The 15,834-nt window shown below is 35.6% G+C and overlaps 1 protein-coding gene across 1 annotated transcript in view; it reads right to left on the reverse strand.

Moving 5' to 3' along the window:
• Positions 1-15,834, reverse strand: part of mrpl11 (mitochondrial ribosomal protein L11) — a 404,609-nt gene that overhangs the window by 359,212 nt on the left and 29,563 nt on the right. Inside the window, exon 2 of the mRNA XM_039769143.1 lies at positions 13,901-14,030. Coding sequence (XP_039625077.1) covers positions 13,901-14,023 — 123 coding nt within the window. The 5' untranslated portion in view covers positions 14,024-14,030. The remainder of the gene's footprint in view (positions 1-13,900; positions 14,031-15,834) is intronic.

Here is a 15,834-nt window from a genome sequence, read left to right on the forward strand (position 1 = left end):
TTTTGATGTTCATGGCTTCAATTTAACAAGCAGATAAAAGCAATCCTATAATAAGAGGTTAAAGTCACAACTAATTTAGACATCACCTGAGGTTTTAAAGGAAGAGTTGAGCTCTCTGTAATAATAAGACAGATAGATCACGATTTTATGAAAAAAAAAATGCGGAGCTAAAACCAAGATGACCAAGAAAAGCTTCACACTCAAGCAAATGTTTATGAGGGCCCAGTGGGAGGTGATATTTTTTTCCTATCAGTGTGAAATGTCTGAATCTAAGTTAGCCAGCTCCCCAGGCACAGTCCAAATTGAGTTCACTTTCTCTATGCAGCCAAGGACTTGCCATTGCTGATCTAAATGCAACTGTAAAACATTAATATGCTCTATGTGGTAAAAAAAACTAAACAAACACAAATAAAAAATACACATAGCAGGTACAGCTATCGTTCAATGTCCATCCACAATGGTATAATGCGGTATGTGACAAGTCATCTGAATGCACAAATCCAGAGGAAAGAAATTTGGAATTCCCAAAGTACAGAGTACCCAAACCAACAGACTCTAACCCACTCCAATCCCAATCACCAGTAAAAATATACAGAATCTCAGTTAAATCACACAACCTCATACATGGCTGGTCAGACAAGAAGGAGAAAAGGGCAACATAATACTGTCATTTCACAGGATGCAAATAATTAATTTAACATCTGTGGCAGAGCGACGGGCATTAAGCAAACTCCTGTCAATCATGAAGAATCCACTGCATCCACTAAACAGTGTAATTTCCAGGCAGAGGAGTAGCTTCAGTGACAGACTTTTGTCACTGTCCTGCTCCACTGACAGACTGAGGAGATCGTTCCTCCCCCACACTATGCGACTCTTCAATTCCACCCGGGGGAGTAAATGCTAACATTACTCAAAGTTATTGTCTTCTTTTTTTATTTTATTTTATTTTTTCATTTTTATTACTATTTAATTTAATATTGTTTCTTTGTATCAGTATACTGCTGCTGGATTATGTGAATTTCCCCTTGGGATTAATAAAGTATCTATCTAACTATCTATCTATCTAATTATTAAAAAAAAAAAAAGATCATAAAGCAAAAGAAGTTTGCCATTTTGATACTGTAGGCGAAGGACAGACCTCATGCAAGCCATGCATCAAAATCAGCTGGGTATGTGGCTCCTTCCTCTCTCTTACTTCAATGGGACACATGAAAAAATGTTTGTACACAAGTCTAAAGTTTACAGCCATATTAATTTGGAAAAGTGATACAAATGCTTCACTCGGCAACAAGAATATGCCTGTCATATGCACATGCATTGGGTAAGCATAGATGAAAGGGCTTTTTAATTCTTTTGGATAGAGCAGAAAATGTTTAAGAAATGTATGCCTTTAGAAGAAGAAAGATAGCTGTCCAGACCTGAATCTCAGATGTACTTAATTTTTTTAAAATGCATTTATCCTGGATATGAACATGACAAAAAAATGTAAAATAAATTGTGTAGAATTTTCTTTCAGGATTGAAAAAGAGATGCTATTTACAGCTCAATTTAAGCATCATGTAATACAAATTAAATGTCATTGTTTTCATTATTTGAGTATATTATCATTCATTATGTTATTATTTTTGAAGTTCTGTGAAAAAGTGCTCTTTTTTCATTTAATTCAAGTGTCTAAGTTTATTTTGATTTCCACCATGTTACAATGAAGAGGTAGTCTGAAATGAGCCATTCTATCTATTTGCCATCACTGTCATATTAAAATCACCATAAATGTGACTTTCACATTGGAATTTCTTGTACTGTATACAGAAATAGGGATATAGTACATTGTTACAGTTAGAATATTTAAGATTGCACTGACAATTGTGATTGAATTCATCACGTGTTATGCTAATCCATACATATAATGCCACATTGTTGGATTTTTCTCATCTGCATTTTATCTTCATCCATCACTTCAATGAGAAGGCTATTTGTGTTTCTGGTTGAATAGTTGTAATCAGTTGAATGAACAGCCTCCTGTGTAGCATTAAAAAGCAAGTATTTAATTTTCAAATGGAAGAAGAAAAAGAGATTGCAGCTTGTCTCCACCCTGTTTTTTAACTATAGATGATGGCTAGCATGACACTTTCTCTGCTCTATATAACAGAAAATCTTGAAGGTTGACTTAAAGTTCGTGTAAGGGTAAATTTTGTATTCTTAGCATTAAAACTGATGGTATTATGCTGAAAATGGAGAGGCACACTCATTGCATTGTGGGTCTCTTTCAACCTGTCATGCTGGGATGATTTGGGAATTTTAAGTACAAGGAACCTCCAGCAAAAGCACTTGTCATATTTGAAGAGAGCTGCAGTGTTCACATTAAATCTGTATGTGACCAAGTTAATAGGTATAAAAATAAGCCATTTTAATATTTGAAATTCAAAATGCTTACAAACTGCTATAGATTGTTTTTAAATTCTACATCGTTACTGACTTGAACATTTTAGATCATTCTTTTAGAATCTTAAAGAAATTGTTAATTTATTAGACCTGAGGTAATTAGGATTGGAATGGGCAAACTGCCTGAGAAAGGCAAACACTGATTTATAAGTCTTGTAATCATTGTTAATTCAAGATGAAGTTAGGCCTTTAAGTTTGGATGGATGCTAGGCTGATCAAGAGATAGGGAGGGGCAGAAGGCAGGCAGGGCAGAATAGGAGGGAGAAAAGTGAACAGTCCTGAGATGGAGAAGAGCCCAAAGAAACTGACAAGGACCTCTTTGGACTGAACACCAATCTGAAGCAGCTCTGTATCTAAACTTTAAAAGACTCATCTTCCACCAGCTTATTTTCTCCCTAAGTATTTTCAATATGACTCATTTTCAAATACATTTCTTTATCTTTAAAGTCTCTTTTCATATGTGTTTCCTACTTTTGCTACCATCAGGTTTGCTGTGTTTTTATTAATGGTACTTTATAGTATGTATTTTATACTGTTTGATTGGGTCAAGGTATATTATTAAGAGTACCTGCTGTGGCTGATTGTCATATTTCTACAGGGGTTAGCTCAGAAGAGGCGTCTTCAATACAAAGCAGCACTGTGAACAGGCACCTGCTTTGGTGATTGGCACAGGTGTAGCTCAGGTCTGAAGACAACCATTTGATCTGCTTGTACAGAGCATGTCTCTTTGCTTGAGGCAGCTGTACAAGTATAGATACTGAACACTCATATAAACAATATAGTTAACATTAACTGTAGCATAGGTGAACCAAAATAACAAACAGGAATCTTTATTATGATATATTCAAGGTATATTTGTAAGAGCTCCTGGTGTAGGTGATTGCCATATACCTACAGGGGTCAGCAGCTGAAGACAAGACATTTGCAAACAGTAGTAGTGTTATGAGCTGGCACTTGGTTTGGTGATTGGCACAAGAATAGCTTAACAGTTTGGTCTGCTTATGCTAAGGTACTAAGTCTGTTTGCTTAAAGCAGCTGTCCATGTGCACATAAGACTGTACACGTGGGACGCTATAAAGCAGCTGTATTAAGGCAAAATTCCATGATAACAGACCAAGTTAGCTTTGGTATAAAGTGTAAGCCTGGCATATACTGCAACAAAGCTAACAAAAAGAAAAAAGGTGTTTTAAAAGAAAAAAGGGAAATACAGAGCATCAACATGATAACATACAACTTTAAACATCAAAATTGAATACGCACCAACCCCTATGTCAGTAAGTGGAAGTAGAGGAAACCTCAGCTTTGGCAGCATGCAGCAACAGCTACTAGTCTTTGGAGTAGTGTTGCATAAGGCTAGCACCCCTAGATTTTGGAATCTTGCCCCACTCCTCTTTGCAGTTGGGGAAGGCAAGTTGTGTTTTGCTGATGAACAGCAACCTTCAAGTAATTGTAAAAATTTCTAGTTGGATATAGGATGGGATTTTGACATGGCTAATCCTGCCAAGTTGATCAATCGATAGATAGATAGATAGATAGATAGATAGATAGATAGATAGATAGATAGATAGATAGATAGATAGATAGATAATGGTGATTAGCTGTGATTGTTTTCGCCAAGCATAAAGTTTTGTATTTATTTCATTTTTTTATCTTATCTGACCAAAAAACCTTCCGTAGGATCCTACAGGTGTTTTTTTGGCACACTTCAGTTGGGAGTCCAGATGGACCTTTTTGAGAAGTGCCTTTCTTCTTTCTACCCTGCCATATTGGCCAGATACAGTGGATTCAGAAAATATTTTGGCCCCTTCAATTTCTACCTACTTTACTTTGTTGTAGATTTCATTTTAAATGGATCAATTTGCCATTTTCACCCATTCATTTATACTCAATAACCCATAATGACAAAGTGAAAACATGTTTTCAGAAAGGTTTGAAAATTTATTAAAAATCAAAAATTCCAATCTGATGTTCATACAAGTAATCAGACCATTAATTCAGTATTTTGTAGAAGTATCTTTGTCAGCAATTATAGTTTTGAGTCTTCTTGGGTAAGTGTTTACAAGCTTTGTACACCTAAATTTGTACAGTTTATTCCTTTCACCCTGGGAGGTCCTCTCAAACTCTGTTGGATTTGATAGGAAGTGTATGTATCATCATCTTCAGGTCTCTCCACAGATGTTCTATTGGGTTTAAGTCTGGGCTTTGGCTGGGCCACTCAAGGACACTCACATAAACCTGAAGTCGTTCCAGTGTTTTCTTGGCTGTCACAGTGTGAGGTTGTGTGCACTCTGAACCAGGTTTTTTTCAAGAACCTTTCTGTATTTCACTGCATTCATTCTACCCTCAATTTTCACCAGTCTCCTCGTCCCTGCTGCTGACAGAAACCCCCATAGCATGATGCTGCCACCACCAAGCTTCACTGTAGTGATTGTACTAGGCAGGTGATGGACAGTGTCTGATCTTCACCAAACATTGTGTTTGGAGTTCTGCCCAAAGAATTCAATATTTGTCTCATCAAACCAGAGAATCTTTTTCCTCATACTCCCAGAGTTTAAAGGACATCATACACCCATTACTCAAAGAGTGGCTTCTGTCTAGTCACTCCACCATAAATAGATTCAGGGAATGCTGTTGAGATGGTTGTCCTTTTCAAATGTTCTGCCATCTCAGAAGAGGACTACTGAAGCTCTGTTAGAGTGACCTTTAGATTCTTGGTCAGGAAAGTGCACAGTATTTGTACAGTTACTTAGTTTGATCAGACAGCCAGCTCTAGGAAGAATACTGGTGGTTCCAAACTTCTTCCATTTCATGATTATTGAGAGCATCATGCTCCTGGGAACACTCAGAGTTTTAGAAATGATTTTATACCTTTGCTCTGATCTTACCTTTGCTCTGATCTATGCGTTACCATAATTTGATTGCAGATGTCTAAAGAGTGTCCTGGATTTCATGGCTTGGTTTTTGTCCTGACATGCAATGTGAATTGTAGGACCTTATATACACAATGTCCAACCATTTCAGTTTGCCACAGGTGGTCTCCAGTCAAGTTCTACAAACATCTAAAGCAAACATGACACACCTCGCCACAATTTGCAGTGCCACAGCAAAAGGTCTGAATACTTAAATAAATGAGGGATTTTAGTTTTTGATTTTTAATAAATCTGCAAACCTTTCTGAAGACATTTTTTTTTGATTGATAGTTCAAGTGATGCTACATTAAAGGTGATGTATACTTATCAGACATAGATATTGCAGTTGTTTATGTTTAAAAAAAAACTATTTTTACATCTATTTTTTCATTTTTAGATTGCTAAGTATGATGTGTAGATTAGTAGGAAAAATAGAGATTAGTTGAATTTAAGCTCTAGGCTTTAAATTAACAAATGTGAATTTAGATGATTCATTATTTGGATACTTAAATTCTGCTTCTGCAATAAATAAATAAATTATATAAGTGGTACTGATTGATTGAAACGTTTTCCAAGTGTAAAAAATTAATTCATTCCACATGTTTGCACACAGAGACTTGACTTCAACTTGAATTTCAAGGCAAGGCAAGTAAAAGAGGAATAATATTGAAATATATTGAACTGCAGCACTTTCTGTACTGAAGAACATAAAAACATAAAACAAAAACTGCAATACTATCCCATTGTGTCTCAAATCTGATAACACTGTTTCCTTGCCAGTTTCCACACTGTACCAGTATTTACTAAGCTGATCTTTCTACTCTTCTGCACTGTGATAATGCTTCTTGGACAATCTTTTCTAACAAAGTGAACAACTAATTACTTAGTTTGAAGTTCTTTAATTATAACTATCTCTAAGACTTTTTGAGATACTACTATGTATTTTATAACATTTATATAATTGTTTGCATGTCTAGCTTATTTTTGTAATTATGGTTTTTAATTATTATTTGTAAAGTACTTTCAGCTATATTTTTCTATGAAAAATTGCTATGTATAAATAAACATTGCTATTAGTCTGTACTATAACTCTGAGTATCCTTAAACGGTACTATATTGAGAGCATGTCACTATGGGTAGACAATTCAGCCTCATGCTGGTGGAATCTGACACGATCAACCAACTTAACAATATATGAATATATATATTTGAATTGTAGGAGAACACTGAAGTCACAAGAGTAAATTCAATAAAACAAAGTAATCTCAATCTGTCCTTAACCTTGAACAACATTATGAGCCATACTAGTATACTGTCTATATATCAGGTGCACTAAATAGATTTAATAATACATAATTTATGAGTCTTTCAATGCCTATATCTATTAGAAGCATGATATCTTCCAAAATAATAGGAATTATTCTAATAGTTGTTTCTGCTACACAAGATAATATTCTACTATGTCTGCTTACACACATTTCATTTTCTACTTCTCGCTGATAACTCAAAAGTCCCACTATGTAATAACATGTCCTGTCTAATATTATATATCTTTTAAAATGACTTACTGTCTTCTTCTTGCCAAATATCCAGATAATTCAATGAACATTTTATTGGAGTCAGCTTCGTTAATTAAATACATACAAAAAAACAAAAACCTATGCAATACAGACCTGTGAATGATTGGCATCATTTTTAGGGACATGACTTTATGAAATAGTACTCACAAATTACAATAAAGCAATCAAATCAATATTTTAAAATTAATTTTTAATAAGTATAGACATAATTTCCAAGAATTTTTAAATATTCATTGTAGTGAATTAAAGCCAGGGAGAACAAAGTTTGGACGTTTGGGGGAGCTAAATCCAGGATTTTTAATTAAACTAAATCTGTTCACATTGATGATTCAGATTCTGATAATCCACTAAAGACCAGCTGTACTTTGAAGGAGCACGTTACAAAGCTCACCAGCACTGCTAGAAGTATTTAATACACTACAGGAATTCAATGCCTTTCACGCCCAATATGTTTGCCAAATGCCAAAAAAAACAAAGAAAACTGTATTTAGATTATTTTACATTCTGCCTCCAACAGACAAGTTAATTACATTCAGAATTACAGAATTAACATCATCTCTTATCTGTTCCGCAGAAGACTTTTTTTCCAAATTATAAAATGCGGATCTTGCTTATCCTCTTCATAGTGACCCATTTTAAGATCTTGCGTAATAGTGTGAAAAATGAAGAAGCTTATGTGCCATGTCTGATAACAGAATACAGTATATCTTTGCATTCCGTTTTATCATAAAAAAGGAATGCATAAAACATGTATTAATAATATGTCAGATACATGTCAGATGGACATGCACACAGAAAAAGGAGCATGTGCCAAATAGCTCCCATCCCAGCCACCCTGCTTGAAAAGCTGAACCATAAAGGTGTAGTACAGCATGTCGTCCTGTGAAGCATAACTGGCTGGGTTAACCAAAGTTGGGGTAAAGACCTATAAGAGCAGACAGGTAATAAACAATGGTAAAGAGGTAAAAACAAAGCCTACTTTACATACGTGTATGTCCATAAATCATTAAACAAACAGAGGCCAAAACACTGAAAGGTAGACACAAAATCAGACAAAAGTATCAAAAAAGCACTAAGTAAGACACAGTCCAAAAATATGTAGTACTGTTAGCCATAATCATGCAAATTAACTAAAAATGTCCAAAATAAATATCCAGAAGCTTGGGAGAATTTAACAAGGGTTTTCACAAAGACAAATGAGCACAAAGGTAGAACAAAGACCTCTAGGCTACTTATTTTATTTGTCTGCTTTCTCCAAGTACACAACTGCCTCCTGATTAATTCTACATAGCAAAATACACTGACAGGAACAGATGAGTCAAAATACAGGCAAGAGGAGGGGCTATGGGTGGAGCTTGAGCCCGAGCCCGAGCCCAAACCCAATCCCAATGCTGAAGAAAACTGCACGAGTATCGCCTCATTGTCCAGTTTTGAGTGATATTCACATTATAGCTGTGATTTTCAAAAGTTCAAGGGAAACAGATTTAAAGCAAAAAAGATGTTGTTTTACAAAGCAGTAACTGAACCAAAATGGTTTCTACTTCTTTGTTTGAAGCCCATACCCTGAATAGTAGTAGCATTAGGCAAGTCTTAGTAAATCATCCTATACATGTGGAGTTGTTTTCTTCACTTGTCATTTCAAGTTGACTACAGAAGGGTACAAAGGATATAATCCATTATTACAGGAGGCACTTAAATATATATCATCATTGATTTTTAACGTGGTCTCTGTGACAGAATGAGGTAAGCAGTCAATATGCAATGACCTTCATGCACAACTATTATGGGAGACAAATTAGAAATGTCATGTCAAACTCAATGTGAGAAAACTAAGAATGAAAATGACTTACTGAATGTGGAAGGTTATCACATAATAAAAAAAACAAAATTCTTAAAAATCTGTTTACAGGGAGTGATGGAACTAGGGCTGTCAGACAGAATGTCACTATAACAATGTTATTCAAAAGTATTTTTAAAAAGGCAAAAACTGACTTTTGAACATAAAAGAATGGTATATTTTAAAGATTATTTTTATTTATAATTTGGAGTAGTTATCTGAAATACACCCCTATGCAGATGTATTGAATAATGCAATTTTAGAACAGATTTTTTTCTATCTCAGTATTCTGCTCTGAAATCTACAGCTTACTACCACTTATATAACTTTTCAGACACTTCTTAGGAACCCTAAAAGTATTTTTTTACTCTACATGCCATTACAATTCACTCATAAATCTGCGAACAACAATTTACAGCTGTTTTGTGGCAGAAATGCTGAGCATCCATTGTAGTAAGCAAAATATGGTATCCTTTCACATTAATGACAATGGAAAATTAATGTCATATTTCTTATTTTCATTTATTATATTAGAAAATTTTAAACCGCATTCACAGAGTCAGCAATACTCATTTAGCTACCTCAACTAACGCAGAGTTTCTCACATACTCTACATCTACATTCTGTTTGGCTTTGAAATTAACACACAAATACTTTGTAAACTTCTGTCTTTGATATCTCTGTCTTTCAAAACTATTATCGCTGACAATTCGTCACATGTTAGTTCATTATAAATGTGACCGTGATCTTTCGGATTCATATAGAAATCCAAGAAAACTTCTTTGTCAGTGTTTGGCAGATAAATTTTGTGTAAAGTATAATACTTTTCGACGTATGGATTTGTATCAGTTATTGGCTGTAGAATTTCTAATACGTTCGATCATTTAACTGTTTCGACTCTATGTTGCATCTCTTCTCCGTGATCATAAATATAAACCTGGCCGAACTGTGGTTTCTTCAAAATTAAACTTATAGTAGCTTTAATTGTTGTGGGACCACAGATTCTCATAGCGCATGGTCCAGAATCGTGTAAATCTACATTTTGATCATTGAATGATGTGAACGCGAATAGATTATTGTAGATGCAAATATTTTGCCTGTAGTGTTTGTGGATTTCACTTTCACCAAACGAAAAATCTTTTAATTCTCTCGGATATGCCTATTCATTGTGAAAAAACACTACTTTTCTCTGATGGCAACATGAATTAGACGATCTACAAGTGTCTGACTTAAACTTTAAAGCCGAATAATATCTACATACTTCTGTCATATCCTCTATGTCCATACATTCGATCTCTTTTCGCTGTTCCATTATTTCACCGAGGAATAATTTCTGTTTGTTAGTGTTAATGCAATCCTTACTATCATTTTTTTTGAGACTTTCAAATTTTAGTACTTTCATAATCTCTAACTTACTCTGCATGTGTATTACGCCAAAGCTTTTAAACCTCTTTACGGCATTCTACTTTGTCTTTTAGTCTTTTATTTCCAACCCTGCTTGAAACTGCTAGGTTTTCAATTACACTTGGTCCAGGCTGATTAATACTTTCCCAATTTTCCAAATTTACACTTAGATTATTATTGTTCTTTTTTGATTTTTGGGCCTCTTTTTGACCCACTGCCGTTTTTTCTTTCCTTAGTCATTGACGTGTCATTTACAACATATAAAATTATTGTCCATAAAATTACTACATCCAAGGAAACAAATAGATTGTATGTCTAAAAATACTGTACAGAAAAGCTTCTTTAAAAGATGAAACTGAGGATTTTCATAAACGACTTAAAATGAGGAAAAAGTAAAAATTTATAAGAGCTGAGAGGGCAGGAACTGTGTCTGACAAGAGCATTCACACGACTGAGGTTTGTTTGAAAATGGTTGAGAGGAGAGTGGGATTTGACAAAATCTCTAGGCAATACTCTCATCTCGCAGGACTTGGAAAAATCTCTTGGCAAAAGTCTTTTCTCAAGATTTTCTTTTATAATAGACAGATATAGATGACAAAAGCAAAAATGTTCCTAAACAGCATAAAGGACTATGCTTAAAAAGATAATCTGGGATAACCAAGAAATTTCCAAAACAATAACCCAAAGAGCAGAATCCAAAGACAGAACTAAATAAATCAAGGAAAAGCAATAATAATACATTCCAATGTTATCTTACTACTGCACTGTTTTCTTTCTAACATCAGGGAGGACCTGTCTCTTGTGGCTCCACCCATAAAGCACTCAGAATGGTAACACACTTAGAGATTAAAGATATAGTACATCATTAACAAATTATTAAAAAAAATTAACACATGAGCAAAAAAACAATTCAAGTGTAACAAAAACAAAAATAAAACATAAAATAATCATGAGTCTTTGAATAAACCCTGGCTGTAACATAACAAAAGTATCTGTGCAATCATTAGTAATTTGTCTGGGTTTTTTATGCGCATTGCTGGCACTGCAATATGATCCCAGCTTCACTTTCTTTGTCACTTTGTGCACAATGAGAATACAATTTTATCCCGTTGTACTCATACTGGTTTGAAAGCTGCAGTTTTCACATGTCTCTGTTAAACAACAGCGCCAGAGTCATAAGTAATTCATGCTTTACACACACATTATGGACACTTCACAAGAAAAAAGTCAAAAATATTAATTATATAAGATCATCTTTAAAAAGCATGTAACGTTCCGATGTGCATGCAGCACTCTGAATTTGTAACCTACTTTCAAATACTGTATATTTGAATGCATGCTCATTTTTGACGTGAATGCTGCAAGGTGAATATTTGGCTATTTTGACATTCCTAGATGGGACAATCCCTGAAAGTTTGCTCTTACTACTTTGAAAATATATATGGATGCTTTACATATAAATTATGTAAATCATAACCTCTCATGATTAGCATAGAAACACTTATTTAGATTAATCTTTATTACTTTTCATTACTTATTTTAAAGAGAGCTTTATCGTGTACCTATTCATTTTCTGACTTCTACAAACTGAAATGATAAACATTTGAAAAGGAGGAGAAATGCTCACTCTGTATTGTCACCCACACCATGCTGCACAAAAAAAAAAAAAAATTACAATTCCAAATCACAAAGCCTTACTCAAGATAATTACTTCGTGTGTGTATGGATTTAAGGGGAAAATCCAGAGAAGCCAACAAACAACATACAAACCGGATTCCAAAAAAGTTGGGACACTATACAAATCGTGAATAAAAACTGAATGCAATGATGTGGAGGTGCCAACTTCTAATACTTTATTCGGAATAGAACATAAAATCACGGAACAAAAGTTTAAACTGAGAAAATGTATAATTTTAAGGGAAAAATATGTTGATTCCGAATTTCATGGTTTCAACAAATCCCAAAAAAGTTGGGACAAGGCCATTTTCACCACTGTGTGGCATCTCCCCTTCTTCTTACAACACTCAACAGACGTCTGGGGACCGAGGAGACCAGTTTCTCAAGTTTAGAAATCGGAATGCTCTCCCATTCTTGTCTAATACAGGCCTCTAACTGTTCAATTGTCTTGGGCCTTCTTTGTCGCACCTTCCTCTTTATGATGCGCCAAATGTTCTCTATAGGTGAAAGATCTGGACTGCAGACTGGCCATTTCAGTACCCGGATCCTTCTCCTACGCAGCCATGATGTTGTGATTGATGCAGAATGTGGTCTGGCATTATCTTGTTGAAAAATGCAGGGTCTTCCCTGAAAGAGATGACGTCTGGATGGGAGCATATGTTGTTCTAGAACCTGAATATATTTTTCTGCATTGATGGTGCCTTTCCAGACATGCAAGCTGCCCATGCCACACGCACTCATGCAACCCCATACCATCAGAGATGCAGGCTTCTGAACTGAGCGTTGATAACAACTTGGGTTGTCCTTGTCCTCTTTGGTCCGGATGACATGGCGTCCCAGATTTCCAAAAGAACTTTGAATCGTGACTCGTCTGACCACAGAACAGTCTTCCATTTTGCCACACTCCATTTTAAATGATCCCTGGCCCAGTGACAATGCCTGAGCTTGTGGATCTTGCTTAGAAATGGCTTCTTCTTTGCACTGTAGAGTTTCAGCTGGCAACGGCGGATGGCACGGTGGATTGTGTTCACTGACAATGGTTTCTGGAAGTATTCCTGAGCCCATTCTGTGATTTCCTTTACAGTAGCATTCCTGTTTGTGGTGCAGTGTCGTTTAAGGGCCCGGAGATCACGGCATCCAGTATGGTTTTACGCCTTGACCCTTACACAGAGATTGTTCCAGATTCTCTGAATCTTTGGATGATGTTATGCACAGTTGATGATGATAGATGCAAAGTCTTTGCAATTTTTCGCTGGGTAACACCTTTCTGATATTGCTCCACTATCTTTCTGCACAACATTGTGGGAATTGGTGATCCTCTACCCATCTTGGCTTCTGAGAGACACTGCCACTCTGAGAAGCTCTTTTTATACCCAATCATGTTGCCAATTGACCTAATTAGTGTTTATTGGTCTTCCAGCTCTTCGTTATGCTCAAATTTACTTTTTCCAGCCTCTTATTGCTACTTGTCCCAACTTTTTTGGGATTTGTTGACACCGTGAAATTTTTAATCAACATATTTTTCCTTTAAAATGATACATTTACTCGGATTAAACGTTTGATCTGTCATCTACGTTCTATTACAAATAAAATATTGACATTTGCCATCTCCACATCATTGCATTCAGTTTTTATTCACAATTTGTTTAGTGTCCCAACTTTTTTGGAATCCAGTTTGTACATGCACACAACAGAAGCATCATAGCTAAGTAATGAACCACAAATACTAGCACTATGAGGGCAACGCAGTGGAGTAACACCTCACCATACTACCTAATGAACAATCCATTCAAAATAATACAATTCTTGTTTATCAAAAAATGAATTTCAATAACAAAATAACCATTGATATATGAACATGATAAAATACATGTAAGAAAAAAAAGAATAAATGAGATTCTGTCCCACTGTTATAAATCTTTCTGCAGAAAATCATTTTACTGCATTGTTAATACTGTTCAATATGTTTAATGGCAATTTTTTGAATACTACACCCTTTTCTGTTCACCTTTAAACATTTTGTATGAGTACAGAAGACATTTTTAGCCTACCTGCCCAAGGATGGGTCCAAGTGGCGGACCGGGAGCTGCCTGTCCTGCACGGACTATGGCTCGAATTGTAGTGCCTACATCTGTCTTCTTGGCAGCCTTTGCTACTTTTGTAATCTTCGACATTGTTAAACTGTAAAGGATACAAGATAAAGGTTAATTTTACATTTATAACTGCATAATGTAATATAAATGTTACTTTCTTGTATTAAATACTCCTGAATTCTGATTTGATGTGAATTTCTTAGCTTTTACATTATGTACATTTCCCCTCTGCTTTTTTACAAAATCAGTATTTAGTATATAATACCTGCTGGATGGTAATAAAGCCAAACAAGATTTCACATTATCCAAATCTTCTATTATTCAAATGCCTGTACTGTGTATTTTGCAGTACACTATGTTAAAAACTGCAAGCCATTAATTACACACCACAATGCACACCCAGTGAATGATATATTTGCAGCTAAAATGAAGAACTCAAGATTTACTTGATTGTTTGTTTACATGGTCATCTACAGGAGTGCAGAATTATTAGGCAAGTTGTATTTTTGAGGATTAATTTTAATATGGAACAAACACAGTGCTATCAGTCAATCCAAAATGTTAATAAACCTGAAACCTGAATGTTTCACAACAGAAATGTGAGTGTGAACATCATCAGGGAAATACATATGTGCGCACAATTATTAGGCAACTATTAGTGTGCAGATTTATTATGCAACTAAAGGAAAAATTAAAATTTTCCCATCTCACTTGTTTATTTTCATCTGTTATAGTGAGAACAATAAACAAACACCTCAAAATTTACAAATAAACATCTCTGACATTTCAAAAAAAATAAATCAATCAATGAATGACCAATATAGCCACCCTTCTTTCCAATAACAGTCATAAGCCTTTCCATTCATGGAGTCTGTCAGTTTCTTGATCTGTTGACGATCAGCTTTTTGTGGAGCAGTGACTACAGCCTCCCAGACACTCTTCAGAGAGGTGTATTGTTTTTCTCCCCCGTAAATCTAGCGTTTAAGAAGTGCCCACAAGTTCTCAATAGGGTTTAGGTCAGATGAGGAAGGGGGCCATGTCATTATTCCTTCATCTTTAAGGCCTTTACTGGCTGGCCACGCAGTGGAGAACTTCGATGCAAGTGATGGAGCATTGGCCTGCATAAAAATCATGGTCTTTTTCCTGTATCACTGTTTGAAGAAAGTGTCTTGAAAAACTGGCAGTAGGTTTGGGAGTTGATTTTGAGTTCATCTTCAATGCAAAAGGTCCAACTAGCTCATCTTTAAAAATACCAGCTCATACCAGTACCCCACCTCCACGTTGGAGTGGAGCTCTGTGCCCATTACTGATCCACAGGTCCATCCATCTGGTCCATCAAGAGTCACTCTCATCTCATCGGTCCATAAAACCTTTGAAAAAAATCTGTCTTCAGATATTTCTTGGCCCAGTTTTGACGTTTCAACTTATGTTTCTTGTTCAGTGGTGGTTGGGTTTCAGCCCTCCTTACCTTGGCCATGTCTTTGAGCACTGAACACCTTGTACTTCTGGGCACTCCAGGTAGGTTGCAGCTCTGGAATATGAAAGTACTGGAGGATAATGGGTTCCTGGTAGCTTCACGTTTGATTCTTCTCAAATCTTTGGCAGCTAATTTGCATCTTTTGTTCTCAACACGTTTCTTGCGACCCTGTTGACTATTTGCAACAAAATGTTTGATGGTTCTGTGATCACACACCAATATCTTAGCAATTCCAAAAGTGCTGCATCCCTCTGAAAGACTTTTTACAATTTTTGACTTTTCAGAGTCAGTTAAATCTCTTTTTTGGCCCGTTTTGCCTGAGGAAAACTAGCTGCCTAATAATTCTGCACACCTTGATATAGGGTGTTGATCTCCTTAGGCCACACCCTACCTCATTACACAAATACACATCACC

This window comes from Polypterus senegalus, chromosome 11 (assembly GCF_016835505.1).
Source record: "Polypterus senegalus isolate Bchr_013 chromosome 11, ASM1683550v1, whole genome shotgun sequence".
NCBI classification, from domain to species: Eukaryota; Metazoa; Chordata; class Cladistia; order Polypteriformes; family Polypteridae; genus Polypterus; species Polypterus senegalus.